General features: G+C 28.2%; 1 protein-coding gene across 2 annotated transcripts in view; it reads right to left on the bottom strand.

Moving 5' to 3' along the window:
• The window catches only part of sdt (stardust), a 211,127-nt gene that overhangs the window by 91,809 nt on the left and 101,310 nt on the right, over window positions 1-18,008 (bottom strand). For both annotated transcript variants that reach the window (XM_065510195.1, XM_065510196.1), the window contains exons 4-6: window positions 14,833-14,963; window positions 7,829-9,304; window positions 5,515-5,678 (exon numbers count right to left, since the gene is read on the bottom strand). In XM_065510195.1, coding sequence (XP_065366267.1) covers window positions 5,515-5,678; window positions 7,829-9,304; window positions 14,833-14,963 — 1,771 coding nt within the window. The remainder of the gene's footprint in view (window positions 1-5,514; window positions 5,679-7,828; window positions 9,305-14,832; window positions 14,964-18,008) is intronic.

The following is an 18,008-nucleotide window of genomic DNA, read 5'->3' as shown; positions in this document are numbered from 1 at the left end:
AAAAATTAACCGGTTCTTTTGGAATATAATGAAAAATTAACCGGTTCATTTGGAATATAATAAAAACTGAACCGGTTCTTTGAGAATAAATTGAAAAATTAACCGGTTCTTTGAGAATCGAAAAAAAAATTAAGCGGTTCTTTGAGAATATAATGAAATATGAAACGGTTCTTTGAGAACAAAATGAAAAATGAAACGGTTCTTTGAGAAAATGATGGAAAAATAACCATTTCTTTGAGAATCGAATGAAAATTAACCGGTTCTTTTGGAATATAATGAAAACTGAACCGGTTCTTTGAGAATAAAATGAAAAATGAACTGGTTCTTTGAGAATAGGATGAAAAATTTATCGGTTCTTTTGGAATATAATGAAAAATTTATCGGTTCTTTTGGAATATAATGAAAAATTAACCGGTTCTTTGAGAATAAAATGAAAAATTAACCGGTTCTTTGAGAATCGAATAAAAAATTAACCGGTTCTTTAAGAAAATAATGAAAAATGAACCGGTTCTTTGAGAATCGAATAAAAAATTAAGCGGTTCTTTTGGAATATAATGAAAAATGAAGCGGTTCTTTGAGAAAATAATGAAAAATTAACCGGTTCTTTGAGAACAAAATGAAAAATTAACCGGTTCTTTGAAAATATTAACCGGTTCTTTGAGAAAAATTAACCGGTTCTTTGAGAATATAATGAAAAATTAACCGTTTCTTTTGAAATATAATAAAAACTGAACCGGTTCTTTGAGAAAATAATGAAAAATTAACCGGTTCTTTGAGAAACCATTGAAAAATTAACCGGTTATTTGAGAATAAAATGAAAAATTAACCGGTTCTTTGAGAATAAATTGAAAAATTAATCGGTTCTTTAAGAATCGAATAAAAAATTAACCGGTTGTTTTGGAATATAATGAAAAATGAAGCGATTCTTTTGGAATATAAAGAAAATTGAACCGGTTCTTTTGGAATATAATGAAAAATGAAACGGTTCTTTGAGAATATAATGAAAAATTAACCGGTTCTTTTGAAATATAATGAAAACTGAACCGGTCCTTTGAGAAAATAATGAAAAAATTAACCGGTTCTTTGAGAATCCATTGAAAAATTAACCGGTTCTTTGAGAATAAAATGAAAAATTAACCGGTTCTTTGAGAATCGAATAAAAAATTAACCGGTTATTTTAGAATATAATGAAAAATTAACCAGTTATTTTGAGAATCGAATGAAAAACAAACCGGTTCTTTTTCACCGTTCTTTGGATGAAAAATGTCTCTTTGAATTTTTCACATTCCCAAAACACTTGCCCTGCCATATGTTAGTTAGCCCCTAAGGTTTTGTTAAATTTATCATGAAATATTGCCTTAACTTCCTACTGTTTACGAAAAAAATTAAAAAAATTCCACATATCTCAAATATTTCCCATTGACATTTTACACATGGCCAGAACATGTGAATTTGTGCAATTTCACGGTAAAAATCTGCCCACAATTTGTATGAAAATTATAATTTTTGCTCATTTACTGGATGGTGTTTGAAAAATTTCCCAATTTCACACTTGAATTGCAATAAAATGAGGAAAACACGAACGATAATACAGTAAAGGATTTCCCAGCAAATAAAACAGTGAGTGACCCATGAAAAAGCAACCAACAAAAACAACTCACACTCCTTGTCAGCGCCATGTTGAAGGTGGGTTTTTTTATGACAGTGTCGAAATTATTGTTATTATTATTATTTTTGTTATTGTTTATTTTGGTATATAAATTGCTTTTGTTGTTGCTCATTCGGTGTTCGGGAAAATCCTCATTCGTGCCAACTACATTTAGTTTGTGCGTGTGTTTTTGCTACAAAACAATAACAATAATAAAAATAAATAAAAAAAGAGACAGAGAGAAAAAAGGTTTAAAAGAGCTCATGTGTTTGTTTTCAATTTAATAAAATATTAAAACGGCAATTATTAGTATTGTGTGGTTTTACTACAATACAACAACAACAACACATAAATAATCAAACAAACTAAAAGTGCAGCCTGAAAAATTTGGGAAATTTTTTTTTAATTTTTGGGTAGTTTTCATAAAAACTCACACATTTTATTAATTACAAATATTTACTTGCGACCTCATAAATGTATTTAATAGAAAAACAAATGAAATTTATTGCCATTCCTAGCAACACACACTTTAGAGCAACTTGTTTAATGAAGGGAAAACCCCACTGTTAAATTTGTTAGGCAAATAAAGGATTAAATTTAAGCATTTATTTATACAAAAATATAGGTTGTGGTGTAAACAGAAATAAACAAATGTTGTTCTAAATAATTAAGCAATAAATAAGAGCTTTAGTTTCATTCTATAGCACATACAAATTCATATTTTTCATTCGATTCCAAAAGATCTGGGTCATTTTTCTTTATATTGTAAATGAACGGGTTCATTATTCATTTGTTTTTAAAAGAATCGATTATTTTTATATTAGATTCTGAAAGACCAGCTTAATTTTTGATTATATTTGTAAACAATTTCAACATTTTTCATTCGATTCGATAAAATCGGGTTCATTTTTCATTGGATTCTAAAAGAACCGATTGATTTTTCATTAGTTTCTAAAAGAACCGGTTTATTTTTCGTTATATTCTAAAAGAACCGGTTAATTTTTCATTCAATTCTCAAAGAACCGGTTAATTTTTCATTTTATTCTCAAAGAACCGGTTAATTTTTCATTTTATTCTCAAAGAACCGGTTAATTTTTCATTATATTCCAAAAGAACCGGTTAATTTTTTATTCGATTCTCAAAGAACCGGTTAATTTTTAATTTTATTCTTAAAGAACCGGTTAATTTTTCATTCTATTCTCAAAGAACCGGTTAATTTTTCAATGGATTATCAAAGAACCGGTTAATTTTTCATTATTTTCTCAAAGAACCGGTTCAGTTTTCATTATATTTCAAAAGAACCGTTTAATTTTTCATTGGATTCTCAAAGAGCCGGTTATTTTTACATTATTTTCTCAAAGAACCGGTTAATTTTTCAATGGATTATCAAAGAACCGGTTAATTTTTCATTATTTTCTCAAAGAACCGGTTCAGTTTTCATTATATTCTAAAAGAACCGGTTAATTTTTCAATAAATTATCAAATTAATTTTTTATTCGATTCTCAAAGAACCGGTTAATTTTTAATTTTATTCTTAAAGAACCGGTTAATTTTTCATTCTATTCTCAAAGAACCGGTTAATTTTTTATTCGATTCTCAAAGAACCGGTTAATTTTTAATTTTATTCTTAAAGAACCGGTTAATTTTTCATTATATTCTCAAAGAACCGGTTAATTTTTCAATGGATTATCAAAGAACCGGTTAATTTTTCATTATTTTCTCAAAGAACCGGTTCAGTTTTCATTATATTTCAAAAGAACCGGTTAATTTTTCATTGGATTCTCAAAGAACCGGTTAATTTTTCATTATATTTTCAAAGAACCGGTTAATTTTTCATTATATTCTAAAAGAACCGGCTCATTTTTCGTTATGTTCCAAAAGAACCGCTCAATTTTTCACTATATTTTCAATGAACCGGTTAATTTTTCATTATTTTCTCAAAGAACCGGTACATTTTCCATTATATTCTCAAAGAACCGGTTAATTTTTAATTCGATTCTTAAAGAACCGATTAATTTTTCAATTTATTCTCAAAGAACCGGTTAATTTTTCATTTTCTTCTAAAAGAACCGGTTCAGTTTTCATTATATTCCAAAAGAACCGGTTATTTTTTCATTGTATTCCAAAAGAACCGGCTATTTTTTCATTATATTCTCAAAGAACCGCTTCATTTTTCATTATATTCCAAAAGAACCGGTTAATTTTTAATTCGATTCTTAAAGAACCGATTAATTTTTCAATTTATTCTTAAAGAACCGGTTCAGTTTTCATTATATTCCAAAAGAACCGGTTAATATTTCATTATATTCTCAAAGAACCGCTTCATTTTTCATTATATTCCAAAAGAACCGGTTAATTTTTTATTCGATTCTTAAAGAACCGATTAATTTTTCAATTTATTCTCAAAGAACCGGCTAATTTTTCATTTTCTTCTCAAAGAACCGGTTCATTTTTCATTATATTCCAAGACAACCGTTTAATTTTTCATTCTATTTCCAAAGAACCGGTTCATTTTTCATTAAATTCTCTAAGAACCGGTCAATTTTTCATTATTTTCTCAAAGAACCGGTTAATTTTTCATTATATTTCCAAAGAACCGGTTCATTTTTCATTATTTTCTCAAACAACCGGTTATTTTATCATCTATTCTTAAAGAACCGGTTAATTTTTCAATTTATTCTCAAAGAACCGGTTAATTTTTCATTAAATTCTCAAAGATCCGGTTAATTTTTCATTCGAATCTAAAAGAACCGTAGAACTTTTCATTGGATTTTTAAAGAATTTTTAATTATACAGACGATTCTTAAATAATCGTATAACTTTTCATTAGATTTTCAAAGAACTGGTTAATTTTTTATACAATTCTCAAAGAACCGGTTATTTTTTTATTTGAAACCGGTTTATTTTTAAACTATTTGTAAGAACTAGTACGATTTTTATTGCAGCATTTAATTATTCATTCAGTTTTCACACTTTTCCTCATGAACATGAAATTTTTCACTCGATTCTAAGTGAATCGGGTTTCTCTGAATTTTCCTTAAAGAAATTTCCCTATTTTCTTTATGTTTTTGCATTAACATTTTATGAAAGTTTAATACTATAAATTTGCAAAATTTTCGCATTAATTTTCTTTAAGTGACACTTGGGTTTTCATTACCAATTGTCTGAAATAAATTAGAAATACATTTTACAAACAACATGCCATAAATCCATCCCCACGAACAATGCAATTTTACACTTGATTTTTTCCATTTCTCTCTTATTTTTACAATAATTATTTATTTTTGTTTTCAGCTAAAAAAAACAACTAACAGCGACAAAAAGTGACAAGTTGCATCCCGTTGTAAAGTCTCAACATCATCACTGTCACCATAAAGCCAGGTTATTTACAACAAAAAGCTGCATTTGTCATTGTGCTTCCCTACCAGTGTATGGCTATTTTCGTTTTGTTTTTTTTTCTCCCATTTTCAAGTGTCAACATCTGTGTAAGAGAGAGAGTATGTTGCAGTTAAGGTCAATATAACGCAGAGGGGGAGCAAGAAAGCAAAATTGCAATATGTGCAATGTCACTTTTGTTATGTTTCAGATAAAAAAGAAAACGCATTTGGAGTTTGTTACCAAAATATGTACGTTTTTATAATGAAATTCATATTGATGCATGGCTGGGTTTTTGTGGGATTTTTTCCTTTACTCAACAAACATTTATTGATAGTGTCAGCAACATGATTAAGAATTATAGTTGAAAATATTCAAAAGAAATGTAAAGCAAATTATGGTAAAGTTCAAGAGAAATTTTTAGTGTTTAATACTATTTCTATTTTCATTCATTTGCTAATAAATTATTGAATTTATATTATGAAACTTACCTAATGTCTTGTCTTAACGATTGATCGCCTAATAATAATTCAAATCCTCCTTTTGATATGCTACTATTTGGACTATAACTTAATTGTGTTAAATTATTTGTTAAATTATTGGTATTTAATTGTAAAACATCATCAATTTCATCTTCATCATCGTCGGTTAGTAACTGGAATTAAGAGAAAACACAAAAAATTAAAGTGTTTAAACAGAGAATATCTGGACTATAACATAGTCTGGACTATAGCATAGTCAGGACTATAATATAGTCTGGACTATAGCATAGTCTGGACTATAGCATAGTCTGGACTATAGCATAGTCTGGACTATAGCATAGTCAGGTCTACATCATAGTCTGGACTATAGCATAGTCAGGACTATAGCATAGTCAGGTCTACAGCATAGTCATGACTACAGCATAGTCAAGACTATAGCATAGTCTGGACTATAGCATAGTCTGGACTATAGCATAGTCTGGACTATAGCATAGTCTGGACTATAGCATAGTCTGGACTATAGTATAGTCAGGACTATAGTATAGTCAGGACTATAGTATAGTCAGGACTATAGTATAGTCAGGACTATAGTATAGTCAGGACTATAGTATAGTCAGGACTATAGTATAGTCAGGACTATAGTATAGTCAGGACTATAGTATAGTCAGGACTATAGTATAGTCAGGACTATAGTATAGTCAGGACTATAGTATAGTCAGGACTATAGTATAGTCGGGACTATAATATAGTCAGGACTATAGTATAGTCAGGACTATAGTATAGTCGGGACTATAATATAGTCAGGACTATAGTATAGTCAGGACTATTTTATAGTCAGGACTATATCATAGTCTGGACTATAGCATAGTCTGGACTATAGCATAGTCTGGACTATTGCATAGTCAGGACTATAGCATAGTCAGGACTATAGCATAGTCAGGACTATAGCATAGTCTGGACTATAGCATAATCTGGACTATAGCATAGTCTGGACTATAGTATAGTCAGGACTATAGTATAGTCAGGACTATAGTATAGTCAGGACTATAGTATAGTCAGGACTATAGTATAGTCAGGACTATAGTATAGTCAGGACTATAGTATAGTCAGGACTATAGTATAGTCAGGACTATAGTATAGTCAGGACTATAGCATAGTCTGGACTATAGCATAGTCAGGACTATAGCATAGTCTGGACTATAGCATAGTCAGGACTATAGCATAGTCTGGACTATAGCATAGTCTGGACTATAGCATAGTCTGGACTATAGCATAGTCTGGACTATAGTATAGTCAGGACTATAGTATAGTCAGGACTATAGTATAGTCAGGACTATAGTATAGTCGGGACTATAATATAGTCAGGACTATAGTATAGTCAGGACTATAGTATAGTCGGGACTATAATATAGTCAGGACTATAGTATAGTCAGGACTATAGTATAGTCAGGACTATAGTATAGTCGGGACTATAATATAGTCAGGACTATAGTATAGTCGGGACTATAATATAGTCAGGACTATAGTATAGTCAGGACTATAGTATAGTCGGGACTATAATATAGTCAGGACTATAGTATAGTCAGGACTATTGTATAGTCAGGACTATAGTATAGTCAGGACTATAGTATAGTCAGGACTATAGTATAGTCAGGACTATAGTATAGTCAGGACTATAGTATAGTCAGGACTATAGTATAGTCAGGACTATAGTATAGTCAGGACTATAGTATAGTCAGGACTATAGTATAGTCAGGACTATAGTATAGTCAGGACTATAGTATAGTCAGGACTATAGTATAGTCAGGACTATAGTATAGTCAGGACTATAGTATAGTCAGGACTATAGTATAGTCAGGACTATAGTATAGTCAGGACTATAGTATAGTCAGGACTATAGTATAGTCAGGACTATAGTATAGTCAGGACTATAGTATAGTCAGGACTATAGTATAGTCAGGACTATAGTATAGTCAGGACTATAGTATAGTCAGGACTATAGTATAGTCAGGACTATAGTATAGTCAGGACTATAGTATAGTCAGGACTATAGTATAGTCAGGACTATAATATAGTCTGGACTATAGCATAGTCTGGACTATAATATAGACTGGACTATAGCATAGTCTGGACTATAATATAGTCTGGACTATAATATAGTCTGGACTATAGCATAGTCAGGACTATAACATAGTCAGGACTATATCATAGTCTGGACAATAGCATAGTCTGGACTATAGCATAGTCTGGACTACAGCATAGTCTATAGTCTGAATTAGAGCGTAGTTTATTGTGCGATTTTGTGTATTTTTTATATAATTACCTCTCTTCTCGGTGGTTGTTGCTGCTGCTGCTGTATCTGTATCTGCTGTTGCTGCTGAAGATTATTGGTTGTTAAATATAAATCACAATTATTGCTACTAATAAGATTTGTTGTTGTTGTTGCTGATATTTGTTGGCTATTATACGAAATGCCAGCTATGTGTGGTGATGTACCTAATGATAATGATGATGATGATGTTACTCCTAATGTGGGAGCTGCTGCTGCTGCTGTAGTAGTATTTGTTATTAATGATGCTGTTGATGTTAACTGGGCATTTGAGGCAATTGAATTTGATAAATTACTGCTACTACAGATCGATGATAATTTTTGTGTAGTAGTGTTGCTGCTGTTATTATTGGAATGAAGTAATGCGGTGGCGGTAGCGGCCGCAGCTGCCAAAGATGAGGCAGTGGCCAGTGATGTTGCAGCAGTGGTTTGTGATGATGTTTTTAAATTATTGTTATTATTATTGTTGAGTAGCAATGGTTGCTGCACAATGGGCTGCTGTTGTTGTTGTTGTGGTATTGTGGTCTGCTCCTTGGCCAAACGGGGCGAGGTTAAGGTCTGGGCATCCACATAGATTTTATTTGGCGGGGGTAGTTGTAAAGGCGGTGGTATATGATCGTGATACGAGGAAGCTGTTGCTGCTGCTGCTACAGCTGCGTTGGGCGTTGCTGTTGTAGAGGTCGAATGATGAACATCCACTGTGGCACTTATGGTATTGGTTTGTGATTTTCTTCTACCCAAAGTGGAACTATTGCCAGCTGATAAAGGCGCTGTGGAGGTGTGTGTGGTGTTGCTGAATGGTGTGGCTACAACTGTGGCGGCTGTGGGCGTCGGTATTTCAGCATGTTTATTTTTATAGTTGATAAAATTAATATTACACAGATTAGCACCTAAGGCCGCCAAATCGTCGTCATCATCATCCTCTTCCTTCACTTCCAAATGCTGTAAACTACGTGCTATAGTTAGTTTTTTATGCTGCAACCCGGGAGGCAATTTTGATAAGGGAGTTGCTTGGAATATACTATTATGATTTGTCAAGATTGAAGAGGTAGTAGGGGCGGCTACTACTGATGCTGCTGCTCCTGCTGATCCTGGTATTGCAACTTGGCTGTAATTATTGTTGGCATTCCTATCGGCTGCTGCTGCTGCTGCAGTGGTGCTTGTCGTTGGCTGCTTGCTGCCAGCTGTGGCTGCTGCTACGGTGGCTGTGGCCAATAAAGCTATGCCACTGGTTGGTTGTTGCGATTTAATTGAACTTGCATTAGTCGTTGTTGACGCTATTGCTGTTGGTGTTATTGTTGTTGCACTTATTAGACCAGCTGTTGCCGAGGTCGATGCTGTTGTTAAGGTCGTACTGTTGCAGGCCGTATGATTGCTATTGAATGAGGTCACATAGATGGGGGAGGCTTCGTTTAGGAAACTTAAATCTTGTTTTTGTGTAGATGCAGCACCGCCTTTGGTTTGTTGTAACTGCAAAAAAGAGAGAAGAGAAATTTTCTTAAAATAATTAAGAAATTTTGCGGTTCATTTAATGTTTTAATATTTATTAAATTCCCTGTTGTAATTCATTTACAGTGGCCTTGTTTTTCGAAATTAATTTCAACGAGTCTAAAGTGTGTGTGTGTGTGAATTTTTCCGCCACAAAACACACAAATAATAACAGCAGGATATCGACTAGCAAAACATTAATATGTGTAAAAAACACAATTGATTATTTCCCTCATTTGATTAAGTGTTAGAGGAAAACCTCAAACAATTAAATAAAGGGAAATAAAAAAAACAAAAACATTAGCAAAACTCAAAAGAAAAACAATAAAAAGTGGGTTAAAGCGAAAAAAAAATATTGAAAAATTTTAAAACTTTATTTAATTTAATCAATATTCGAATTTCGAACATAGAAATTTTGAAAAAAATTAAAAAATATTCAAGTTTTTTAATACAATTTTAATCAAGGATTAAAAATATCAAGTTTTTGGCCATGTTCGAAAATTCGAAATTAATTTCGAAAATTCGAACTTAAGTTCGAAAATTTTTTGAATGTGGAAAAATACTATTTGGAGCCTGAAGAATATGAATCTAATTTTTTTTTTAAGATTTTCTTAAAAATTTCTTAGATTTTCGAACATAGAAATTTTGAAAAAAATTCAAAAATATTGAAGTTTTTTAATACAATTTTAAGCAAGGATTAAAAATATCAAGTTTTTGGCCATGTTCGAAAATTCGAAATTAATTTCGAAAATTCGAACATAAGTTCGAAAAAATTTTGAAATTGTCAAAATATTATTCAGAGCCTTAGTATTGCAAATAATTAAGATTTTTTTGGATTTTCTTAATATTTTCCAGGATTTTGGAATTTCGAACATAAAAATGTTCATAAAAATAGAAAAATTTTTATTTTTGGAATATGTTATTATTTAAAACCTATAAAGAATATATGGAATTTCGAATAAAAAAATCAGAATTTTTTCTTTATAATTTTATGCCCAACGCATTTATAAATCACTATAATTTGAATTGATTTTTTTGCTGTTAAGGCTAAAACAACTTTAAAATTTACATTTACACAAATACACACCCAAAATTTAAGCAAATTTTGTATGCATAAATTCAATGCAAATAATTTAATCTTAAAATACAAGAGAATAACAACAACGACGACCGACAACAGCAATAATAACAAAAGCTGAAACAAAAATATGCATTATTAAATTATGCAAATTTAAGATCTGCAACAGAAACAACAAACTTCTTTCTACCTGGTGCAAAAACCAGGGAGAGGAGGAGGGGTAAGCAAAAAAAGACACCAGAAATCAAAAGACAAACGTGAATTTTTTTTGTTCATAAGAGATAAATCACCATCATAAAGATTTTGTATATGAAAATAAAGAAAAAAAACAACAAAACGCTATCTAATTGAGAGGAATGAAAAAAATTATGCAGAAATAAAGTCATTGTTTTTTTTTTTTCATTGTAAATAAAAACAACAACAGATGTTTTAATCCGGAACAGCAGTTAAATGAAAATAAAGTTTAACAAATAGCAATGAAGAAAAAAAAAACTGAGTAGGAAGTGGTAGAAAAATTCATTAAAATATGGGAATTTTAAAGTAGTAAATTGTCAAGAGAAGGAAAATTTCTCTAAATTAAAATTAAAAAAATTTTCGAAATTAATTTCGAATTTTTGAAAAGTGGACATTTTCAATCGTTGTTAAAAACTGTATGAAATAATTTCAATATTTTTTATTTTTTTTAAAATTTTCTATGTTCGAAATTCGAAAATTCTAGAAATATTAAGAAAATTCAGAAATTTTTTGTATATTCTTATTCCTTAGGCTCTAAATAGTATTTTTCTATATTAAAAAAATTTTCGAAATTAAGTTCGAATTTTCGAAATTAATTTCGAATTTTTGAAAAGTGGATATTTTCAATCGTTGTTAAAAACTGTATGAAAAAATTTCAATATTTTTTATTTTTTTGGAAAATTTTCTATGTTCGAAATTTGAAAATCCTGGAAATATTTGGAAAATTTAAAAATTTTTTGTAGATTCATAATCTTTAGGCTCTAAATAGTATTTTGGCACTTTAAAAAAAAATTCGAAATTAAGTTCGAATTTTCGAAATTAATTTCGAATTTTCGAACATTGTCAAAAACATCATATTTTTATTACTTGTTTTAATTATTCTAAAAAAAACTTCATCATTTTCTATTTTTATGAACATTTCTATGTTCGAAATTCGAAAATCCTAGAAATATTAAGAAAATTCAGAACATTTTTGTATATTTTTAATCCTTAGGCTCTAAATAGTATTTTTCTATATTAAAAAAATTTTCGAACTTAAGTTCGAATTTTCGAAATTAATTTCGAATTGTAAATTTTTCAATTTTTTTCTAAATTTCTATGTTCGAATTTAGAAAATCCCTGAAAACTTGAAAAACTTTGACATATTTATTTGATTTTTCAATTTTACAGCTTTTTCTTTTCACTGATTTTGTGAAACCATTATCATCCTTAAACCAACAATAACAAAAAATGGTGATGATTACAATAAATATGTTTCCCAATGTGTTGTTTGTCCTGTGTAATGGACAATTTCCGCATTTTCAAGCAGCTGTGCTCATACTCATACATGTGGTTTGGTGGCTTGCGGTGAGTTAAGTTTCTTTCATACATTGATTACATATTAAAAATTCAGTTTTTTTAAACTTTTGGTTGAATATAAGCAAAAATTCCCATAAATAAATATTTTGACATTAAATTAACGGATCTGTCAGACCAACTCAAAAACCCCCTTAAATGAATTCAATAATTAGTAAAGAAATTCTAGGAATTTTTACTACTATTTATTTGAATTGAGGGCAGTAAATTCTGGTACTATTATACATCCATGGCTAGGAACCTAATTGTTGATTTCGAACTATGAATATTTTCTGTAAAATTATTGAATTTTTCTCTATTAAATGATTTTCCATTAATACAACTTAATTAAAAATTCCTTTTACTATCACAATTTGCAAACAAACAATACAGCAAAATATTTTAATAAAATTGTAAAAGATTAACAAAAAAGCAACAGCAGAGAAAAAAAATGAAAAAAAAATAATTAATTATTTAAGCACATGCTATTGTTTAAACTCATTAATTATCGGCATCTACTTTAAATTACAAATAATAAATAAAATAGTTTCAGACAGAAATTGCACTCTCGCGTACGTTTGTACATTCACTCATTCAGTCATTCATTCACTTTAGTGTTCATTGATTCAGGCAGCAAAAAGTGGCAAAAAAAAAACAAACGTATTTAAATAAAAGTTGCTTGCTTTCGGAACACAAGCATTAAAAAAATGTAATTTAAATTACACCTAGAGAAATTTTTATTGAAGCCAGAAAAATATTATTGAAAGTCTAAAGTTTATGAATCTGCAATGATTTGTTGAGTTTTCAAAATAATTCAAGGATTTTTTTAATTTCGATTTTTTAAATTTCCAAAATTTTTTATAAACGAAGATTTTATCCTAATTATTATTATATAGACATTTTGAAAACACTTAAAAAAATGTTTTTTTATATAGATTATAACAAGTTTTTATTTAAAATTTTTTTTGGAAAATAAATTTTTTATGAAAATTTTTTTTTTCGAAATTTTTTTATTTTTTTTTAAATCTAAATTTTTTAATTGCAGATTATAAAACTCCTTAATACTATTCATAAATTAAAAAAAATGTTAAAAAAATTGTTTTAGTATTCAAGTTATAGATTTTTAAAGCTAAGAAAATACCTAAATTGGTGGGGAAGTCAATTAACAATTTTTACATAATCTTAGATCTGAATATGTTTAAAGCGGAAATTTCAAACAAAACTCCATTAATATTGTTTATAGTTGTTTTACAGAAATTAAAATCATGTTTTATTAAAAAAAAAATTTTAAATTTTTCGCAATTTTATTTTGTGCAAATATTTTTTTTTAAGTTTTTTTTTTTTTTTTTTTGCTAATAAATAAACGAAAACTCAAAATTAAATTCAAAAATTTGATACTTAGTTTGAAAATTGTTTGTAAATGGAAATTTTCGATTTTTAAATTTAATTTCCATTTTTAAAATTTTCAAAATTTTTTATAAAATTTGATCCTAAGTTTGAAAATTGTTTGTAAGTGGAAATATATTATTTAGGGACTAAATATTATTAATCTACAAAGAAATTTCAATTTGAGACAGTTTGAAAACACTTAAAACATATTTTTAAATTTTTTTTTGGAAAATAAAGTTTTTATGAAAATTATTTTTTTTTTCGAAATTTTTTTTTTTTTAAATCTACATTTTTTGATTGCAGATTATAAAACTGCTTAACACTATTCATAAATTAAAAAAAAATTTAAAAAATTTGTTTTAGTATTCAAGATTATAGATATAGATTTTTAAAGCTAAGAAAAAACATAAATTGGTGGGGAAGTTAATTAACTATTTTTACATAGTCTTATATTTGAATAAGTTTAAAGCGGAAATTTCAATCAAAACTCCATTAATATTGCTTATGGTTGTTTTATAAAAATGAAAATCATGTTTTATTAAAAAAAAAATTTTTAAATTTTTTTTTCCCAAATAATTTTTTTTAATTTTTTTTTTTTTTTTGCTAATCAATAAACGAAAACTCAAAATTCAAAAATTTGGGAATGGGAAAAGGGAACACATTTCATGTGAACTATTGATTCGCGATAGGGGTGAATATAACAAGTTTTTTTGAAGTTCTAAAATTCGAAAAATTTTCCAGATTACAAAATCTCTTTAATTTTTTGAAGTTTTCCTATTTCGAACTTTTAGTAAAATCTAAGAAAAAATCAATTTTTAAATTGGATAATTTCCTTGAGTGTAGTTCACAATTAAAAAGCCCCCCTGTATTAATAACTCTATACACCTACAAACACTCAGAAAATTACTTAAATATGAGAATACTACTGCACTTATTTTGCCAAACATACAAATGTTTCGTTATAATTTTACATTAACCGAATGCACCTAGAACGAACGAACGATTCTCTTACTCGCATGCATTTTACATATAACAACAACAACACATGTATGTACGCACTCTTATTGTTATGGTTTTGAGCTCCCCACCAACCAACCAACCAACCACCCACACAAGTTACACTCGCGCTCTTTATAATTATTTTGTTATGCTCCCCACCATATTTGTTATGTTTTTGTTGCTTTAATGAGTGTGTGGGGGGTGCTGGGGTGTGGTTTATGTAGGTTTGTTGCTGTTCTGATGATAATTTTCATGCATGTGAAATCATGTTCGCAGTTAATAACTGTATTCGGCTACAATGTAGTGGTCAATTGTTTTATGGTCTATACAAATTCAGCAATTAGAAGAATACAGTGGCTAAATAGCTGTAGATTTCAAACAAATAACTTTGGATTGTTAGAAAACAATCTTGTGGTTTGAGCAACTATTTTTATAATTATAATTTCTTTAAGAATTTGTATAACGTTTTTTTTACCTTTTTCGATAGTTGTGTTATGTCCACCGGTGTTACACGATTTAAGGCCGCTAAACGTTGCAAACGTTCTCTGGCATGCTCCTCAACTGCTATAACAAAGGCGTCTTGCACTGAATTGCCAATGTCCCAAGCTGGAAATACAAAAAAAAAAAAAAAATTAAAGAAATTAATAAAAAATTGTTTTAAAAATAAAAAAAAATAAAATTTTTTCTCTTAAATATATGAATAAAGTCCCTTAAATAGTTCTCTTTATTTATATTTTTTTAAAGATTAACACTTTCGCTTTTCTTACTTCATTTGCTTAACAATGTATAGTCATAAATTAATTAATTTCTACCGCATTTTGACTGTTTTGTTTTGTATTTTTTGTTCAAACAAAAAATATTTATGACTCAAAACAAATTCTTCATAAATGAAAATATTTGTTAATAACAAAAAAAAAAAACGAAAGCAAAACAATGGAAATAAAAACATTTTCATACAAATTTCTTACAAAGGAATAAATTACTTTATTAAATATTGAATTTTAAATTTATTTTATACATATTTAAATTGTTTGCTTATTTTTTTATTGTCAATTTTTGTATTTATTTATGTTATTCATAATTACAAAAAAAAAAATCATAAATTTAATTTAGAACTCAGTTTATGATTTTTTTAATTTTGAAGAAAATCTAAAATTGGCGGGGAAGTCAAGCAACTATTTTTAAAAAATCTTAGATATAAACAAGATTGAAATAAAAATTTCAAACAAAACTTCAATAATATTGTTTGTAGAAATTTTAATCATGTTTTTGTAAAAAAAAAATATTTTTTGTAAAAAATTAATTAAAAAAAAAAAATATATATATTGGGAAAAGAAAAAATTTTGTTGGCTTTAAATTTTAGTAATAGCTCAATGATTTTAAACAAAAACAAAATTTTTATTTTTTATAAAATTTTTTAAAAAAAATATTTTGAAAAAAAATCTAAAAAAAAAAATTTTTTTTGTTTGCAAATTATTGTTTTAATTTATAATTTTCATAATCAGCAAAAAAATTTCCCAAAAATTATTTAGTATTTATGGATTTTTAAAAGTTTAAAAAAACCTAAATTGGCGGGGAAGTCAAGTAACTGTTTTTAGAAAATCTTAGATTTCAATAAGACTGAACCAGAAATTTCAAACAAAACCGCAATGATAGTGCTTATGGTTGTTTTGTAGACAACAAAAGTTAGATATTTTTTTTTTTTTTTTTTTTTTTTGGAAAAGTGAAATTTTTGGAAAAATTTTTTTTCTAAATTTTTATTTTTTTTTAAATCTACATTTTTCTAATTGCAGATTATAAAAATACTTAATACTATTCATAAACTACAAACATTTTAAGAAGAATTCTTTTAGTATTCAAGATATGGATTTTTGAAGTTAAGAAAAAACCTAAATTGGCGGGGAAGTCAATTAACTATTTTTATATAATCTTAGATTTGTATAAGTTTAAAGAAGAACTTGCAAATATAATTCCACTAATATAGCTTATAGTTGTTTTATAGAAATTAAAATCATGTTTTATTAAAAAAATTTACTTTTTTACAAAAATGAAAAAGCGATTTTTTTTGCGCAAAATTTTTTTTAAAAAATTTTTTGTTTCAAGCTCTCTCTAAAACTGCAGTACTTTGTAAGAATTTTCGTTATTAAAATTATATTTAATATACAAAGCCTAGATACTGCTAATAATTATTTAAGCAACAAGACCTTCCCTCATTCATAATTTTGTATATCTAATTTGTTTAACCTTCATTTTTTTTATTTAATATATTTGTAGTATTTTAACACTTTCGTGTTAAAATCTTTTAACTAACATTAATCACGTTTTACTATTGACATAAAATGTGATTTGCGGCCCAAATCACACATTAAAATTAGTGGCAAAATCATAAGTTAAAGCTGTACATTGCTAAGGTTGCTAAGGGACCCACACAATACGATCATAAACAACAAATACTAAATAATATATTAAACTGTTGAAAAAAAGTGTTAATAAATTTCAGGGTTTTAAAAACACTTCCATGTTATGCTGTAATAATTATAAAATTTTCTCTATTATTTAATTTAAATTATAAGATATTGTTTATTATTTGGTTTTCTATAATAAAGATGTTTTATTTTTTATGTAGAATTTATATATAAACATATCAGCAAGTGTTGTTTCAAATCCCCTAAAGCCCAATTCTTTATAATCTGTTTTATTTTCCTGTATTTTAAGCATTTCAAATCCAATCATTTTGGTATTTATGGGTGTGTTGTGCTTGAGTCTTTGAGCTGTTTTTATTTAAGCACGTTTTGTCATCTTATATGTTGGCTAAAATATTGTTGTGCTACCCCACAATATTTTGTAAGAGTGTGTGTATTTGAGTTTGAGCACACATTGACAAATACCAAGGGGACCTATTTAATGTTGACTGGTTTGCTGCTTAGTTTTTTCTTGGCCTACAGTCAAACAATAGGGATAATGAGACCAACTAAACCACAAAAGAGACAGTATTAAAAAAGAGAAAATAAATCAAGTTTAAGTAAAGTCTAGTCTTGACTATAGTCTAGTCTTGACTATAGTTTAGTCTTGACTATAGTCTAGTCTTGACTATAGTCTAGTCTTGACTATAGTCTAGTCCTGACTATAGTCTAGTCTTGACTATAGTCTAGTCTTGACTATAGTCTAGTCTTGACTATAGTTTAGTCTTGACTATAGTCTAGTCTTGACTATAGTCTAGTCTTGACTATAGTCTAGTCTTGACTATAGTCCAGTCTTGACTATAGACCAGTCTTGACTATAGTCTAGTCTTTACTATAGTCTAGTCTTGACTACAGTCTAGTCTTGACTGGAGTCTAGTCTTTACTATAGTCTAGTCTTGACTGGAGTCTAGTCTTGACTATAGTCTAGTCTTGACTATAGTATTGATTATAGTCCAGATTTTAAATTCTCTTTGAATTCCCAAAATTTTCTAATAAATTCCCTTTATTTGGTCACCTTCATCCTTTATTTTTATTTATTTTTTTCCACTTAATATGTTTCTGAGTTGTTTATGCATCTAACACTGGACTTTCTTTTTGAAAACTAGCAAAAAGACAAACACGAAAAAAAAGCGTTCACAGCTTTTTTTTTATTGCTCTTAACATGGCCATGTGTTGTGACCACTTCACT

The sequence above is a fragment of the Calliphora vicina genome, chromosome 4, assembly GCF_958450345.1.
Source record: "Calliphora vicina chromosome 4, idCalVici1.1, whole genome shotgun sequence".
NCBI classification, from domain to species: domain Eukaryota; kingdom Metazoa; phylum Arthropoda; class Insecta; order Diptera; family Calliphoridae; genus Calliphora; species Calliphora vicina.
The sequence above is the reverse complement of the archived record's forward strand: the minus strand, read 5'-3'. Positions and strand labels throughout refer to the sequence as shown.